The 16837-nt window shown below is 37.5% G+C and overlaps 1 protein-coding gene across 2 annotated transcripts in view; it reads left to right on the top strand.

Moving 5' to 3' along the window:
- The first annotated feature begins 2308 nt into the window (after positions 1-2308).
- LOC145676209 (frequenin-2-like) overlaps positions 2309-16837 on the top strand; it is a 102565-nt gene continuing 88036 nt past the window's right edge. Inside the window, exons 1-2 of one of the 2 annotated variants that reach the window (XM_081747132.1) lie at positions 2309-2455; positions 14564-14588. In XM_081747132.1, coding sequence (XP_081603258.1) covers positions 2392-2455; positions 14564-14588 — 89 coding nt within the window. In that variant the 5' untranslated portion in view covers positions 2309-2391. The remainder of the gene's footprint in view (positions 2456-14563; positions 14589-16837) is intronic. The other variant, XM_081747133.1, reaches the window with a different exon arrangement.

Here is a 16837-nt window from a genome sequence, read left to right as displayed (position 1 = left end):
AAAGTGATTTCTAATTTTGTTTTTTAAAAAGCTGGACAGTTGTTAAGAAAGTTTCTGAGTATTTTAAATGGTTTGATAATGTGCGTCACGAAGACTGAACTGAACATTGCCGCACTAGTAAAATCACACCATACTCAGATATCTCATTAGCTTTCAATTGTAACTGTATTTCAATGTGCAGGTTTTGTTGCATTTGTATTTTCCTGGTATTTCAATATGAAGTTCTCATTAGTTTCATATCCTATCTCTTACATTTAAATTAATTTTTAAACAACTCTGCAAATGTTGAAAATGTTTAGTAGACCCATTTTTTGTTATTCTTAACAATATGTATAAAAATAAAAATGTGGTATCAGAACGAAATTCAAAATAATGCTTTAAAATATTTTCCTTTATTAGATTCTAATTATTAGGGACCGGATTTTAAGGTGCAAAAATGTGGTAGGAAAAAGGGAATAAAATGTGCTGAAAAATCACTCAAAAAGGTACAAAAACATGCTAAATAAGATTGATTGATTGATTTTTTGAGTTTATCGTCCCGTTCAGCAGCGAGGCTATATGAGACGTGGACCTACTGATTAACGTGGAATCCGAACCACATGAGCTCCCGCCGGGAATCGAACCCGGGTCTCCCGCGCCAAAGGTGCGTACGCTAACCGCTTAGCCACGGAGGAGCTCATGCTAAATAAGATATCGTTAGTACGTGCTATAGTATACAATTACATGAACATTCTTTATTCATTACACTAGCAAATGCTGTTAAAAATCTTGACTCTAAACATTTGACATAAATTGCAAAATTGTTTTATTTAATCTGATAAACTTGTACAATGTTCAACATTCTTGTAATAAAGTTGTGGTTAAAACCAACTCGGTATTTTAGAAAAAAGAAAACATTAATTTTGCAATATTGTGCCTTGAGAAACCGTTACATACTACTTCGTTTTAAGAAACTGGTTATACTTGATTATGCACAACATTTCCAGTGGCGTAGGGAAGGGGGCAAAGGGGCCGGCTCCCCAAAGAGGTCCGACAATGTACTCTGGTACTTTGATGTTTGTTATTTTCTTTATATATATTTTTATGTTTATATATTTTTTGTTTGTAATTTTTCTATATGTACCTATAACAGCACTTGGTCCCCCCCAAACATACGTTCTGGCTACGCTACTGAAAAATTTTTATGATTTCGAATGTTATTTTCTGTCGCTTGGAGATCCTTGTATGTGGAGAAACTTTGCTTGACATCTATCGGAAATCAGTGGTGCATATCTTGTAAGCACATTGATAAGAAATTCACTTGACGTTGCAACGGTTTCCACGTCCGGATTGTTTCGCAAATTCAGTTCAAATTCATTCCTAGCAAATCCGTCAAGATTGTGCCTAAATTTATGGAGTATTGTGTGTAAACCAGATTGAAAATAAAACATATTGTTCTGTCCATTAAAAAAAGAGAGAAAATTGTCAATAAAGGTGCTGAAGGCTAAAAGAAGTAAAAGAAAAAAAGGAAACTTCTATTAATCTAGTAAAAAAAGGTGAAACATTCACGAAAAAGTGCAACAAAGCGCGTTAATTTCAGTTCGTTTTATGCCCGGAAATACATATTTTGAACTTTGGTTGTTAACAACTACATTTTTAGAAAAGGTGCTGCACCTTAAAAATCTGTTCTCTACTAATTATATTTATCCCTTTCGCATATCTTCGCGACCACATGAAACCCTCTCGCGACACCCTGAGGTCGCGACCACCAAGTTGAGAAAAACTGAATTATAGTGAAAAGTAGATAGAGAAAATAAAATTATTTGTGTTGTATGTACCTTTTCTCCAACTTTTATAATTACTTTGTAGAAAAAATCAGTTTAAAACAATATGGAACTTGTCAGTCGTGAGCATATTAGAATTCAAGATAAGAGGAGCAGTCACTTTGTGATAATTCCGTAGTGCATGAGAGGAAACAAAATATAAAACACGAACACACATCACGTGTTTAGATTTAACACATATTAGTATTTAACCATCCACATATTTCATTTCTAATAAACAAAAGTAATATTGGAACTTTCAACAATGCAATTTTTATTAAGTCCATTGTCATGAAACTAGACAGTGATTTTTTTGTTTATAAATATGTACATGACTATGTAATTAGTTTCAAAATTTCTATATTGCTTTTAAAATTAAATTCTTTCCTCTGGTAGCTGAAAGGTCAATGAAGTTTCGATAAACAGATTATGGAACATGGCATAGGCCTATTATTCACCTTTAAGGTTGCAGTGTAAATACTGAATGCAAAAATTAAAATTTCAAGTGCATAACTCCTGGTAGAAATGTCTCGTGAAAGATGTCTTTTTATACATTATCTCCCATTATAGTTTTACAAATGAATAAAAAATGGGTGGTAAAAAGTCAAAACTAACTCAAGAAGAGGTGGAGTATCTCAAGAAAGAAACATACTGTAAGTACACCTGGTTTTGTGTTGAAATTTTGTTATTATGTGGTTCGTTATTTTATGTATAACTAAGTACTTACTATGAAATCCATCTTTAGGTACGAGAATTAACTTTCAATATTTAAGAATTCGTTAGTACAAAATATTTGTTATAATTTGCCCTTGTACTAGGCAGTGCATATAAATTTATATTACTTTAAAAACGTAACGTTCCCTTACCCCCTTTAAAATCAGGGCCTATGTTTAGCAGAAGGGGTCCAGTTCTTTTCTCTAAAAACTGTTACAATTTTAGTAATTTCTGTTCACATTCGGTTAGTTTAGGTTAGGGCTGGTTAGTTTAAGTTAGGTTAAGCTAGTTTAGGTTACGTTAGGTTAGTTTAGTTTATGTTATATTAGTGTAGGAGTCCCGCATAATTTTCTAAAGAAATGATAGAATTTAGCTTATTTCTACTAATATTGAGTTAGTTTAAGCTAGTTCAGGTTACCTTACGTTAGTTTGTGTTAGGTTAGGTTAGATTTGGTTACTTTGTTACATCTAAGTACTTGCATCACTCATTTCTCCTGTAAATTTTGTGTTTTTTACGTGCTTCTGGACCCCTTGTACTAAACATACCCCAAAATCAGTTATACACATTCAGTACGAAGTTCCTGCTTGCACCCTAATTAGCATAAATTAATGATTCGTAAGTCGTTGTATTATGAATCAATTAGGCTATTGATCAACAGCATATATAGGACTGACAAGTGCAAAGTTAGCAAAGAAAGTGGAAAATATTCATACACATTTTTGGAATAGAGTGCCCCCAGTGAGATTGCAGGTGCTAGTACATCGGAAAATAGATATTTCAGGCTATAAATTTGTCAAGTGTTACTGAAATAAGATTAGTTAATATGAGATATTCAGAACAAAAGGAATTGCAATCCAATTATCTAAGTTCTGAGAGGAAAAAACACAAAGTTTGTACGTACGACCCGTTAACTACGTGGAAAAGTGAACACTTTTTTCCATGCGTAAGAGTTATTTACAATATCTGGAATTGAATCCAGGAGCGTCATTTAGGGGGGCAGGAGGGGTAATTGCTGCCCCAAGAGTTTGACGAACATACACTTTAATCCATTGTCTACTAATATACTACTACAAAACGTGAAAGTCTTTATGTCAGTGGTGCTCTTGCCGCACTCAATCCAAGTATGAAATGACGCTCATGTATGAATCCTTTAAGCATTGAAAGGTATCTATGAAATATGTCAGAAATGACCAAAATTGAACTTGAATCTCTCGTACACCGAACGCCTCATATGAATATTTAACGAGAAACTAAACAAACCCATCTGGACCAACGTAGTGTAATTGGTAACGCTTTGCTTTTGGTGCGTGCGGTTCCAGTAATCATTCCCGGTGGGGAAACTCGGTTGAATAGGTGTAACATTTTATTTAGGCTTGCCATCGTGAGGGATGTTTTCTTTGGGTTTTCCTAATTCACACCAAGTAAATGCCAAGTTAGTACCTAACATCGGTCCCAGACAGCTTCTTTCCCTACAGTTTTCTTCGTTGTCCCTTCCCTGGTTAGCGTGCTCACCGGGGGACATCCTAGAATAAATAAAGTAAAAAACTAAACTAACCTGAATATAAGTATAAAATAACAAATTGTTTTGCGCTATGTGTCTACATGTACTAACCAATACCATAACAAATCTCTTCAAGACTCTGATGTACGAAGGTATTTGAAGACCTTCAATCGATATGTGCGCCCTGTTGTAAGAGACTGTTTCAAGGGACCCCACAGTGAGTTATTTTATGATATAACAGCTGAAATTTCATTCTTCTCCCAGAAATCAATACAACACCCCCGCTTAAATTTATTTTTTATACAGTTCCCCGATTATTCCTACTATGGGGCCTTCTCTGTTTGGACACCCTTGATGAAGCAATGGCTGGCCCTCTTCTTCTGGAGCCATAAACGGGTAAAATTATTAAAAATGAAGTAGGGTTACTTCATTAAGACATTACGTATAAAATTTTGATAATTATCATAAAGGTTTGATAATTTAGCAGAAGATTGACTCGTTTACACTTATAAATGTGTAAAATCCTTTCTTAGGCTTCTTTCAAATTGAGGCGGCGATTTGCCGTCGACGTGAGCGGCAGTTGCCGGGTGAGAAGTGTACCCTTTCATATTACCTGGCGTATTGCCGTGTATGAAAAATATGCGAGCATGGTTACTGTGAAATTGCAGAAACAAATCCTTGTGACTCTTGTCGTGTTGTGGTGGTTGCAATGGACAGACGTAAGAAGTGTGTTCTACTAGCCTTGTTAAGACAGGCAGAAAAAACAAAGTCAGAGACACATGTGGATTCACCTTTTTTTTTATTTAAGAAGGGGTATCTTGAAGGAGCATTTTCTATACTGTTTCCACAATTTGTAGACTTGAGCAAAATAACTGCAGGGTTCTGGATATTTAAAATTCCATCCCGGTATTCACCTGTTGTGACTGGGAAAACCAGGATAAAGTCCTTTCAGGAGAGTTGGTAGTTGAGACCTATCCCAGAATCCCAAGTCAACACTCAACCACTGGACCCAAGGTTGGTCTGTATGTATGTATGTATGTATCTATGTATGTATGTATGTATGTATGTATGTATTATTATTATTATTATTATTATTATTATTATTATTATTATTATGGTTATAGTATTTCGGATTTATTCGTTTGTTTTAAGCGTTCCAACTATTGACTTGAGTCTCTTTAAAGCACTGCTCTAGTCCTTGAATTCAAGGAACTATTCAAGGAATTACACCCATAGAAGTGTTAAAAGTTATAAAATATATAAAATACGGTATATTTATCAAATATCACATCATGAATTCTTTCTTGCTTTGCGAAAGCACATTAAGATATTATTACTAAATATGTAATATTGCTGAAGTATTTGATTTCGATTATTTTTACGTGTCATCTTTTTCCATACATTGTATGTAACAAGTTTGGTTAAAATTACTCCTTGTGTCCTGGGCTAGAACATAACCACACACACACACACACTTCCATATTATTGCAGCCGCTCTCTACTCTTTCCTGGGGACACTTCCTCCCTCCCCCAACACCCATCCGGCAGTTTGCCGCGTATATGTGAAGAGCTCCATTGCTTGTAATGTCCCGCTCGGCTATACAAGGCGATCTGCCGCACCGGATTTTAGCAGGGAGAGGTGGCTATTTTTGTTCGCCGTGTAAATGAACGGCCACCGCCGCATATATGTGAAGAGCTCCATTGTTTGCAATGTGTTTCTACCCTGTCACCGTCGCCATTCACGATAGTTCGCCGGATAATGTGAAAGGGCTCTTACCAAGCACTCAAGAATTGAGAATAACAATAGACGGATTAATTGATAAAAGTGAATGATTATGAAATAACTTGGAAAGAAAATGTGGAAGAAGCCGGAAGAACCCCGGGAAAATCCACGGACACAAATAGATCCATCGCAAATTCGAAGAGCCGAAATCAAACCAGGAAACACTTGCACAAGAAGTAACTACTCTATTACTGACCAACCGTATCTCTTCCTAGATTAAGAAGATTTTCAACGTATAATACCTACTCACTAATGCTCATTCACAATTCTAAAGATGAGCCACTGGTAGTTGTAGTCGAGCGGTCTGATGATTGTGAGGTGAAACCCATTAGGATTTGAATCCCTCTGTAGTAGCAAGGTGGAATTTTAACTGTCCTCGATGTTTCTGTGTTCACGTCCCTGTGGCGTCTAGTAGTAATCAAAAGTGGCTGAAGTAGAAAATAAGTCGAAGCTTTTTTTTTAAAAAAAAAAGTGGTAAGAGCTTTCACCTCTGGTGCATGGGGTCCCTCGTTCGATCTCAGCTCACGTCAAGTGAACTTTGTGATGGACAAACACCGTGTGTGTGGGGTTTCTTGGGATTCTCCAGTTTCCTCGCAATTTATTCATTACACCAATTGATTCATTTCTCACCGTAACAGTCTCCTTTAGATTAGTTGCCATAACCTCGGGACCAAAATTGAAAGATTTAATTATTTTGCATTTGTAAAGATTTATATGTGCCTCACTGGATTTGAGCTTTTGTTAGTGAAATGATACTATACGAGGGTAAGTCGAAAAGTAAGTTTAATCTCTTTGTCCCCGAGAAATCGTTAACCAATGGACGCCCAATCTGTGCCCGGAAAACATGGAAAAAAGATTCATTTTGAACCTCAGGTGAAAAGAGGAAATGGAAGCGGTTGTACGATTTGTATGGGCCCATGAAACGCCCGGTGAAAAATTCCATAACCGACTTGTAGAAGTATATTGTCCATAAAATTGTGTCTTGACTAAGCACATAACACTGGGTTTTCAGTTAGGGGCGCTAGAGTCAGTACCAGTGCTTAAAGTGAGTCGGTATGAGCCGGTTATGCATCCGAAAGTTAGAAAATCGGCCGGTATGGCATACCGGTAAAAATAAGTGATTAAAATTGTAATTTGCGTCTAGGAAAAAAAAAAAATATTTTACACAGAAATAAGTATGGCGTTAGTGTTGAGTCAACAAATATGTTTTATCAAGGATTTCGTTGCTGCTGCTTCGAAAGAAATAACAGTTCCCTATCATCCTATTCAATGGCAGATTTTGTGCTCCTGATTTTTTTTTCAACATTTGTTTGAGCAATTCCAACCCCCCCCCCTTCAAAAAATCTAACTACCGTACCGCCTGCCTAAAATGTTTAACCTGGATCCACCCTGACATTGAGAGGACTTCTTTTTTTAATTCAAAATTACTTTTTTCACATTGCCTGGACTTTTGTGTTTACAACTATAAGAAAATTAGTGTTGACCACGAGACGATACGAGGCCAGAAGAAGCTTTTCAAAATGAAAATGAGATTGGAAAGAATCATTAAATAACTAGATACTAGAGACCAGACGAGAGTGACTACAAAGCTTTAAAGGCCACGTTGGATCACTATGCTATTGTATAAAAGTTCTGTCGCTTTCTCAATAACCACTTTTTCACGAACATCGGTATGACGCCTAAGGCCAAAAATAGTCCTCATCGGCATCGACGACTTTCTGCCAACGTTCTGGAAGGTAATGGATTTCATCGCGGTGGAAATTGATGGGCCGTGAAGCGAAGAAGATACCAAGTGCATTTAGCACCTCTATTAGGGATATCAACTGGCGTCCTCTAAGGTGATTATCCAAGGAATGGAACAGGGGGTAATCGGACGGTGCAATGTGCGGGGAGTATGGTGGATGCAATAGTCCAGGGCGTAGAATGGTGTCCCGGGTCATCGTAGCCACGTGGGGCTTAGCGTTGTCCTGTAACAGGTGGATCCCTTTGTGATTCAAAAGTGCTGGTTCCAGGGTTTTGAGTTTTTCTTGAACATGGCTCAACTGCTGACAGTATACAGTTGCAGTAGTGTTCTGACCAGCTGGTAGAAGTTCCCGTTGGACGATGTCGCGAGCAGTCCACCAAACACACAGAAGGACTTTCCTCTGGTGCAGTGCTGGTTTTGGCTGTTTTGGAACGGGTTCATTGGATGCTAACCAATGATGACGGCGCCGTGGAGCTTCCTACAGCACCCATTTCTCATCACATGCCAACACCCTGTCTACAAATGGCTCCTTCCTCAGAGGAGACTAGGGTTGCGCACGAGACAAGATTTATGGCTGTCTCAACTCGAAAACGTGCCGTAAAAGTGATGTCTCGACTCGAAAATATATATTTTTCTATTGGAAGAGCTGTCTCGACTCGAATTTTGTCAGGAGAATCCTGTCTCGACTCGTCTCGTGCGCATCCCTAGAGGAGACAGCAAAGAAACACAGGTGTCTGCTAGTGTTGTCTTCTGGCTCGGAGTTAAGTCATGTGGGACCCATCGACACAACTTATAGTGCTTCCCAAGTTGATGGAGGTGCTCTCGAATGATTTGTCGACTCATACTGAATCGTAGTCTCAGTTCCTCACATGTCCTGCCACTGTTCGCCTCAATTGCTGTCTAAAGATTTTCATTTTGTACATCTGTTGGTGTTCCTGCACGTAGTGCGTCTTCGGGTGTTTCATCACCGTCCTTAAACTTGTTAAAGCACCGCTCCACTGTCCACTAGTCACGACACTCTTACCAAAGGCCTGGCATATCTTCCATCCCGCTGCAGTGGCGTTTGACCTCAGTTTGAACTCGTACAGCATACACGGCCTTATGACGCTCTGTGGAGGACCCATGTTGACTGTGTCTTTACGCAAGTTCACTGTGTAACTGAACTCTCACAACCAGATAGTATGTTGGATAAACCTACACCAACAACTGAGCTTCGCCTTATCACCATTATCATTCAACTTACGATGTGAGGTCCAATTAAATACAGACCTTCACAAAAAGCGACATAACTTTCTTAGTTACCTTTATAAATGCGATGTTTAAATATACGTACCATTCGTGTTCTTCCTCATTTATATCACTGATATGCTCAAAGAAAATCTTAGAAAAATAAAATAATTTCATAAATATTTACTTCTGTTCGGCTGATGACAGTGAGGAGTAAAACATTTACTACATTAGTACTCACTCTCTCTCTTTCTATAGATTCTTCACATCAAAAATGCTGCAAAAATGTCAGGAGTAGAGATGCTCTTTAGGGTTCTGTCTAAATTACTGCTCTAAGGGGTTATATTTGCTCCATACCGTCACCTCATCTGATATCACTTTAAGCACTGGTCAGTACCGTTCCGATCTCGTGCATAACGATTTCAATTTATTTCGGACGTTAAAGTAGGTTCGCAGGAAAGGTACTTCGGAGATAATAAAAAACTGAAAACAGCCGTAAAGAGTTTTTTCTGTATTCATAACACGCATTTTCCCAGGAAGGTTTTTAAACGTAATAAAATGTTGCAACAATGCATCAGCGTCTTTATGAGGAAAATAAAGTAAATGTTTTTTTTTTTTTTGATTTCGCAATTTGTGTGAATAAACACGTCTGTCTAGAGCTGAGAGATAACTTATTTTCCGACTTACCCTATTATATATAGTTATTATTTTTGTTTTTTAGAAGTAGTCCTTATCTGGCTTTTTGATGAGAAGTACGATATTCTTATTAGGTTATACCGTAGGTGCGCAGCCCGGTTAGCTCACAGAGAGTCAGTAGCGGATCTAGGAGGTAAAACCTTGGGGGGGGGGGAGCCAGCCACTACCCAGACTATGATAGGTACATATAAACTTTCAAAAATATATAAATAATAGCTTAAATTATTTTGTCACTGAAAAAAAATTTGGGGCCTAAGCCCCCCGGCCCTTGCCTAGATCCGCCACTGCAGAGAGTTGACATTGAACTTAGTAATGCCCAAAAAACAAGACCAGACGTCTCGCAAATGTTATATGAGTCTAGAATTCCTTCTTTTTCCATTTCATTTTTTTTTTTAAATTTGTTTTTCTCGTCTCGATTTCAAAATTTCTGTACGAAATTTGCTGCCCTAGTTCTCTTCTTAATTTAATTTAAAACTGAGGACAAGTCTTCCTAGGCATAAGAGATCCACGAATAATGTGATATAACAATATTTAAATGATATTTATTACTGCAGTGCATTGTGTAATGACTTGCGTTTCTTTAAACGTTTATAATTGCTGTTCATTTTGTTCGTACAATCATTTCTATCAATTTATAGTTCTCAAAGTATGACTCAAGTAGCACTCAAACAATACTTCAGATCTAAGACTTAAGGGCAGTGTTCCAACTGAAAAAAAAAGCGTAGGCGGTGTGTTTTATTACGATCTTGACTCAACATACCAGCTATCTAAATGCTGAAATGAAGTCAGGTTATGTTGCCTAAAACATTGCATTTCTATTTAGATAATGACTGATAACCATTGGAGAGCTTCTCTGTAGTAACGAAAGGGGGATATATATGGAGAGATTTTGATCCCCCACCAACAATTTTCTGAAAAAAAAATTAAAATATACCCTTATGTTGTATTATAGAGAATTATACACCAAAATGCTCAAAAACCGAATGAAGATATTAACAATTTCCTGTGAGAAAAATTCACGTCCCCCCACTCGATTGTGTGGTATTCCAAACCTCAAAAGGTCCCCCTCATAGTAGACAACCCGTAAATCCGCCCATGCTCAAAAGATGGCATTTATATGCATTAAAGCAAGAAGATACACACACACATACATAACAAAGAAACAATTTAATATGGCACATCAAAATATGAACTAGGTGAACTTCTTTGAAGGCAGCTCATTTTAAAAACGAAAGGCACGAAAAAGATAACAAAAATGTCTGTTATCAACTTAGAAATTACACATAAGAAATATACATATACATTTATGTATAATATATACATTATACATAAGAAACGAGATCGTTTTAGAGGGGCGCAGTGGCTCAGTGATAGAGCGATCACCTCCGGTGCTTGGGGTCCCTGGTTCGATCCCAGCTCGCGCCGTATGGACTTTGCGGTGGACAAAGACCGTACTCGTGGGTTTTCTCGGGGTTCTCCCGTTTCCTCCCACTCTTCATTCTACCATTTCACTCATCTCTCATCATCACCGTCTCCTTTAGCCTAACCGGCATAACCGTGGGACGTAAAACTTAAAGGGTTTTTCAAGATCATTTTGTTATTCAAGATCGCAAAGTTATTCGTCAATTACTGTGTATAAGAATGGATTTATTAAAGATATTTACCATCTACTTTCCAGAGACGATATGTCTTAGTCATTGAAAAATCAGAGACGGTATGCCTTCACCACTGAAAAATCAGAGGCGGTATGGTATACTGCCGCACACCGTCTCAGTTCGATCACTGCTTAAGAGAAATAATGTTGCTCACCAAAATTTCCTGTCTATTTGCAATTCTCGTCTTGAAAACAAAACGAACATTATCATAATTCTAATCTCGTCTCATATTTAAAAACGTGCTTCTCATGTTGCTTTCGAGACGACAATTAAGACTAGAAAACACTATTCAAAGTACGTAAGTGACATATACGCCCTCTCTAGCAGAGCATGAACGTTCTATCTGATAGAGCCCACAAATAAAGGGCTAAATGAACAGTTTAACTTACTCTGGAAATAATTATTGGAATCTTAAAATATTTTCTTCTTTAATTCAAGAGATACATTTGCATAATATTGTCTACTTGTTTAATCTTGACTCTGTGTAGATTAAAATGCTAATGACCTCCCTCGTCCCAATATAGTTAGCGTACAAGTTTTCGACGCGGGAGACCCGGGTTAAATTACCGGCGCAAGCTCTTGTGACTCGGAAAAAAATGAAATCTTTGAGTTTTACGTCCCACGGTTATGCCGGTTAGGCTAAAGGAGACGGTGATGATGAGAGATGAGTGAAAATGGTGGAATGAAGAAAGTGGGAGAACCCCGAGAAAACCTACGAGCAAGGTGTTTGTCCACCACAAAGTTCACTTGGCGGGGGCTGGGAACGAACCCGGGACCCCAAGCACCAGAGGTGAACGCTCTACCACTGAGCCACCGCGCCCCCTCTTGTGCCTCGGGTTCTATGTTAATCTGCATGTACATGTTGTATATAACCTTGGTGCTAAACGGGACACTAAATTCAATTGAACGCACAAAATACTAATGGATACTCGGGGGAGTAGAGCGAACATTATTCTCGTAGCTAGGACCTACACAGTAAGCAAATATATTAGTATATACACATAATATAAAATCAAACGTAACATGTTTATGTAAAAACGGGATGGGCACGAGTCCAGCTAAAACTAGACTCGACTCAAAACTCGAAGCGAATTCGAGTCGAGTTTCGAGCCGAGTCACAGGTAATATTCTCGAGTCGAGTTACGAGCCGAGTCACTGTTTTAAGGTCGAGTTCCGAGTCGAGACGAGATTTATAAATGGCTCGCTCGTTTTAACTCGTTTTGAAATCATTACCTGATTAGACTGAAAAGAGAAAGCTATGAGAAATGTAAGCAGTAATGTGGACTCGGCTCAGGTGAGTCATCGGCTCGAGCCGGCTCGGTTGGGTGAGCTGTTGGCTCAGCTCAATAGTGAATGAGCTATGAGCCAAGCCGCTCTTGCCGTTGACAGTCCTAAACCCGGGCCGAGCAGTTTTGAACATGTTTGGCCGGCGCCCTCTAACTTTTAACAATTTTTGACTCGAGCCTCATACTTGCTCCTCCGGAACTCAAACCTAGTACCTCGTCAACTACTTCTAGACTACCGAGGTCAGTAGTCAACTATTTTTTAGTATTCAGATACAAACCGCCTAACTTTCATGTTTATACACGGTATTGTTATAATAATAATAATAATAATAATAATAATAATAATAATAATAATAATAATAATAATAATAATAATAATAATAATAAGTTGTAGTATTGTAGTATCATTGATAATAATTATATTGTCTATGTAGGATACTTGAAGAAAGTACTTGAAACTACACACAGAATTTAGCTCGATTTGGCTCGACTCGTCTCGGAACTCGAGTCAAATTCGAGTTGAGCTGAAGGAAATTTTTTGAACCGAGTTTTCGAGTTCAGCTGTAAGATGTCTATTTCGAGTCTAGTTTCAATGAAAACTCACTTGAACTCGCTCGTACCTATCCATAATGTAAAATGATAGACTAAAGGGTGGAAGGTAAAATAGGAGATTAGAAGTAGATACCTTGGGCTTTCGCCACATGTGGTCATGTTCGCCCATCACGTTTCAGAGATGACGTTCTGGCGTAATCACACTACGCGCGGAATTAGGAAAGAATGAAAAGTTGAGTTGAGTTGATTTTAGTTTAGCGTCCCTCTCAGCAGCGAGGCTATATGAGACGTGGACCTACTGATTAACGTGGAATCCGAACCACATGAGCTCCCGCCGGGAAAAAGAATGAGAAAGGAAGTTGCCTGCATAAGGCCACTATCTAATAATTGCGGCCAATGATTATCTAATATCTAATAGGTATAGGAAGAATACCTATGATTATGGACGAAGGAAAGTGATATTTATAAGCTTTTTGATTGTAATGGTCAGCTCTTGATTTTGGTTCGTACTTTACTAATACGTTTTATAGTTTAAATGCTAACAACAGAACATTGCTGCACGTCTTGCAGATAAGAACAGAAGTAAAACACTGAACTGCTCACCAAGACTGTACTATTCATTAAAATAAATACTTTACATGTTACGGTTCGATCTTCTAACCAAGATCCTCATCAGACATACACTAAATCTGTATACTATGCAACCATACTAATATAATAGCCACAAAAACCTACCTGATCCCTCATTGGTTGAAACAGCTAGCCAATCAACGACGTCCGTTGAAGACAGGCTACGCCAATCATATACACCCAAATCTAAGACTACTCGACCAATGATAGAACATCTCAAAATAACAAGAAATACACCATGAAGCGACATTAACATATAATTCCCTGTGTTTGTGAATAAGCGTTTTCCATTCTTTTTCTTTCTAAATTGTTGATTGAAAGAATTAAATAACGTAAGAGTGATGTAAAATATAGTAGAGAAGGTAATGCTATTTTCAAACATGTCAAGGGAAAAAGGACATAAGATGGACTGGGAGAAATTTATTGTGTTAGAATATGAAGAAAATGTGTTGCCTAGGAAATGGAAAGAGGCTGATGGATAGAAAAAGAAGATAGGAACTTAATGAACTGGAGTAAAGGCTTGAGCATTAATAAAGAACGGAGAACGCTTATTCACAAACACAGGGAATTATATGTTAATGTTGTTTTATGATGTTTTTCTTCTTATGTTCTCTCATTGGTCGAGTAGTCTTAAATTTGGGCGCATATGATTGGCTTAGGCTGTCTTCAACGGACGTCGTTGCTTCGCTAGTTGTTCCGACCAATGAGGGACCAGGTAGGTTTTTGTGGCTGTTATATTAGTATGGTTGCATAGTATACAGATTTAGTGTATGTCTGGTGAGAATCTTGGTTAGAAGACCGAAACGTAACATATAAAGTATTTATTTTTATGAACAGGACGGTCTTGTTCAGCAGTTCAGTGTTTTACTTCAGTTTAAAAGCATTTAGTATTAATATTGCTATTAATTTGTAAAATATAAATTATTTTCTTTACTATAAAATTACTTTATAATTATTTTGTTTTCTTTTCAGTTACTGACAAGGAGATTAGGAAATGGTAAGTTTCAATATTGTAAATTTTAACTTCTTACTTGTTTCGGAAGTTTGGATAATGACGAAAGTATGAAGGCAAAGAAAGAAATTTGTAGTGTTTGTGATGTTTAAAATGCACTCTGTTTCATATTTACTTTGTGATATATAAAACATAAAAAGACTACTGTATATCAGTTTTATAGTGTGGGGGTAATACCAACCCTTTCTCACAAATCACTGTGAGATATTTAAATTTCTTGCCACTAAATATACAGTAGGACGTCGATAATCCGAACGTGGTCCCTAGAAACATTTAACCTTTTGTCTTAGCGTTAGCGGTAAACAAACTATAGTGTTGTCCGTTGCGTTTGTGTGAAAGTCACTGTTTTTACAAAAGCTCATTCATATATAATTGTTTGTCATACGCTTTTTATTTTTATTTTCCCTTAGGCCTACACAAGTTAAGTTTTAAGTGTGAGTTATAAGAACAGTGTAATTTAATGTACGAGCAGGTTCTTCAGAAACCTTAAATGTAAGTAGCCTTACGTATGGTATTGTAATTACTGTATGTACAGTATAACCACTGTATCGATAAAAGAGCATACCGTACAGTATATTTAAGCCTAAATGGCATTTTCCTGGCCATTTTCGAAAATCCGAAAAATTTGAAAATTCGAAATACCTGTGGTCCCAATTAGTTCGGATTTTCGACTTCCTACTGTATATATGAAAATGAATAAATTTTACTGGCAGAAATGAACTTCAGAATGACCAATTGGAATTTACGATTCTAGCGCGAAGTTATTATGCTAGAAACAGGAGATTGTAGTAATCCGAGCATGATGATAATAGGTTATCATAAACATACAACAGAACGAGTTCGAAGAGCACTGACTTCAACAGCATATATAATCATCAATGGCGGTGAATTAAGCAGCTTTTTTGAGGCATGAATTTGGTCGTGGAAATGATAGAAGTCTGTCGACTTTCAATGTTCGTTTTAGGTTTTGAAGTAGCTGGGCAATGATCTTTGGTCAAGTCCGTCTCGCGGTCAGACATTGTTCCACCTTGTCCCACACATGTTCAACACAGCTTCGATCTGAAGAACTGGTGGGAAACAGTGGCTTTGACTGCAAAATTGGTTAAAGTGGTGAGAATGATCCTTTTGCTCAGGGGATTTTCAGTGCATTAAGAGTCCAGTGAGTAAAACACTTTCATTATGGTAAGTCTGTTCCTCCGATAATTTAAAGCGCTGATGGTTCGTGATTCAGACGGGTAGAAATTCAGCGGGGAAGCACCCAGTATCTCGCAACCCCAGTACGTAAGCTAGCTACTTAATTGCACAATAGACGTATGCTGGTATTATTTTAGAATAGCAGATAAGTGCTTTGATCTAGACAGTTCACATTCATACACACATTTACATTATTGTTTTGTCGAATGACCACGAAAGTATTACGAAGCGTTCCAGTGAAGACACAACGATAAACCCTGCTTTCTACGGTGACTGGTGTGCTGCGATCTTCGTATTAAGATCAACATTCTCACGACAGATATGTTTGATAGCGAGAATCTCTTTTCTTTGAATTCAACGTTGTAATTTTTTAAAAATATGTTTCCATCAACGTATTTTGTCTATACAGACTTTGCTGTGTTCTTAAGTTTCGTTAAAGTTCACAAGGGGAGGGTATCCTGATTTCGACATTCCAGAGATAATCGTTTATATTTGTACAATCCGCGGCAAAAAACCTGCAACATGAGGATGTAAGTTTATTGTGAAACTACGCCTAACAGCACAGTGAATGAACATAACGTCTACGTGGAACGAATCACGCCAGGATAACCCCGGCCTCCTCCCGTGCACACTTATTTTGGAGCAAAAGACTTCGTCATTTCACAATAAACTTATATGCTCATGTTGCAGGTTTTTTGCCGCGGATTGTACCACCAATCAATGATTTTATAATTCGAACACAGATATTCTAAGGAAACAAATTGCACACTTTAAATTTATAATTTCTGAAAATCCTGGTAATAATGTAATATTTATGCATCTTACTACCAAATTAATATTGATCTTATTTAAAATGTTCTAATCATAAGTGTGCTTAATGCCAATCTGTATATTAAAGCTTTCGAAGTTTGTTGCAAAACTATAAAAGAAAAATGTAAACGGGCCTTCCCTGTTCCAACATTTTCTTTTAACATCATAGTACATTAGGCTAAAGGAACAGGACAATTACTGTAAATGAATGGTTGTGAAGTATACCAAAA

This window comes from Thermobia domestica, chromosome 18 (genome assembly GCF_964235325.1).
Source record: "Thermobia domestica chromosome 18, izTheDome1.hap1.1, whole genome shotgun sequence".
NCBI lineage: Eukaryota > Metazoa > Arthropoda > Insecta > Zygentoma > Lepismatidae > Thermobia > Thermobia domestica.
Note: the sequence above shows the minus strand (reverse complement) of the source record. Positions and strands in the feature narration are given on the sequence as shown.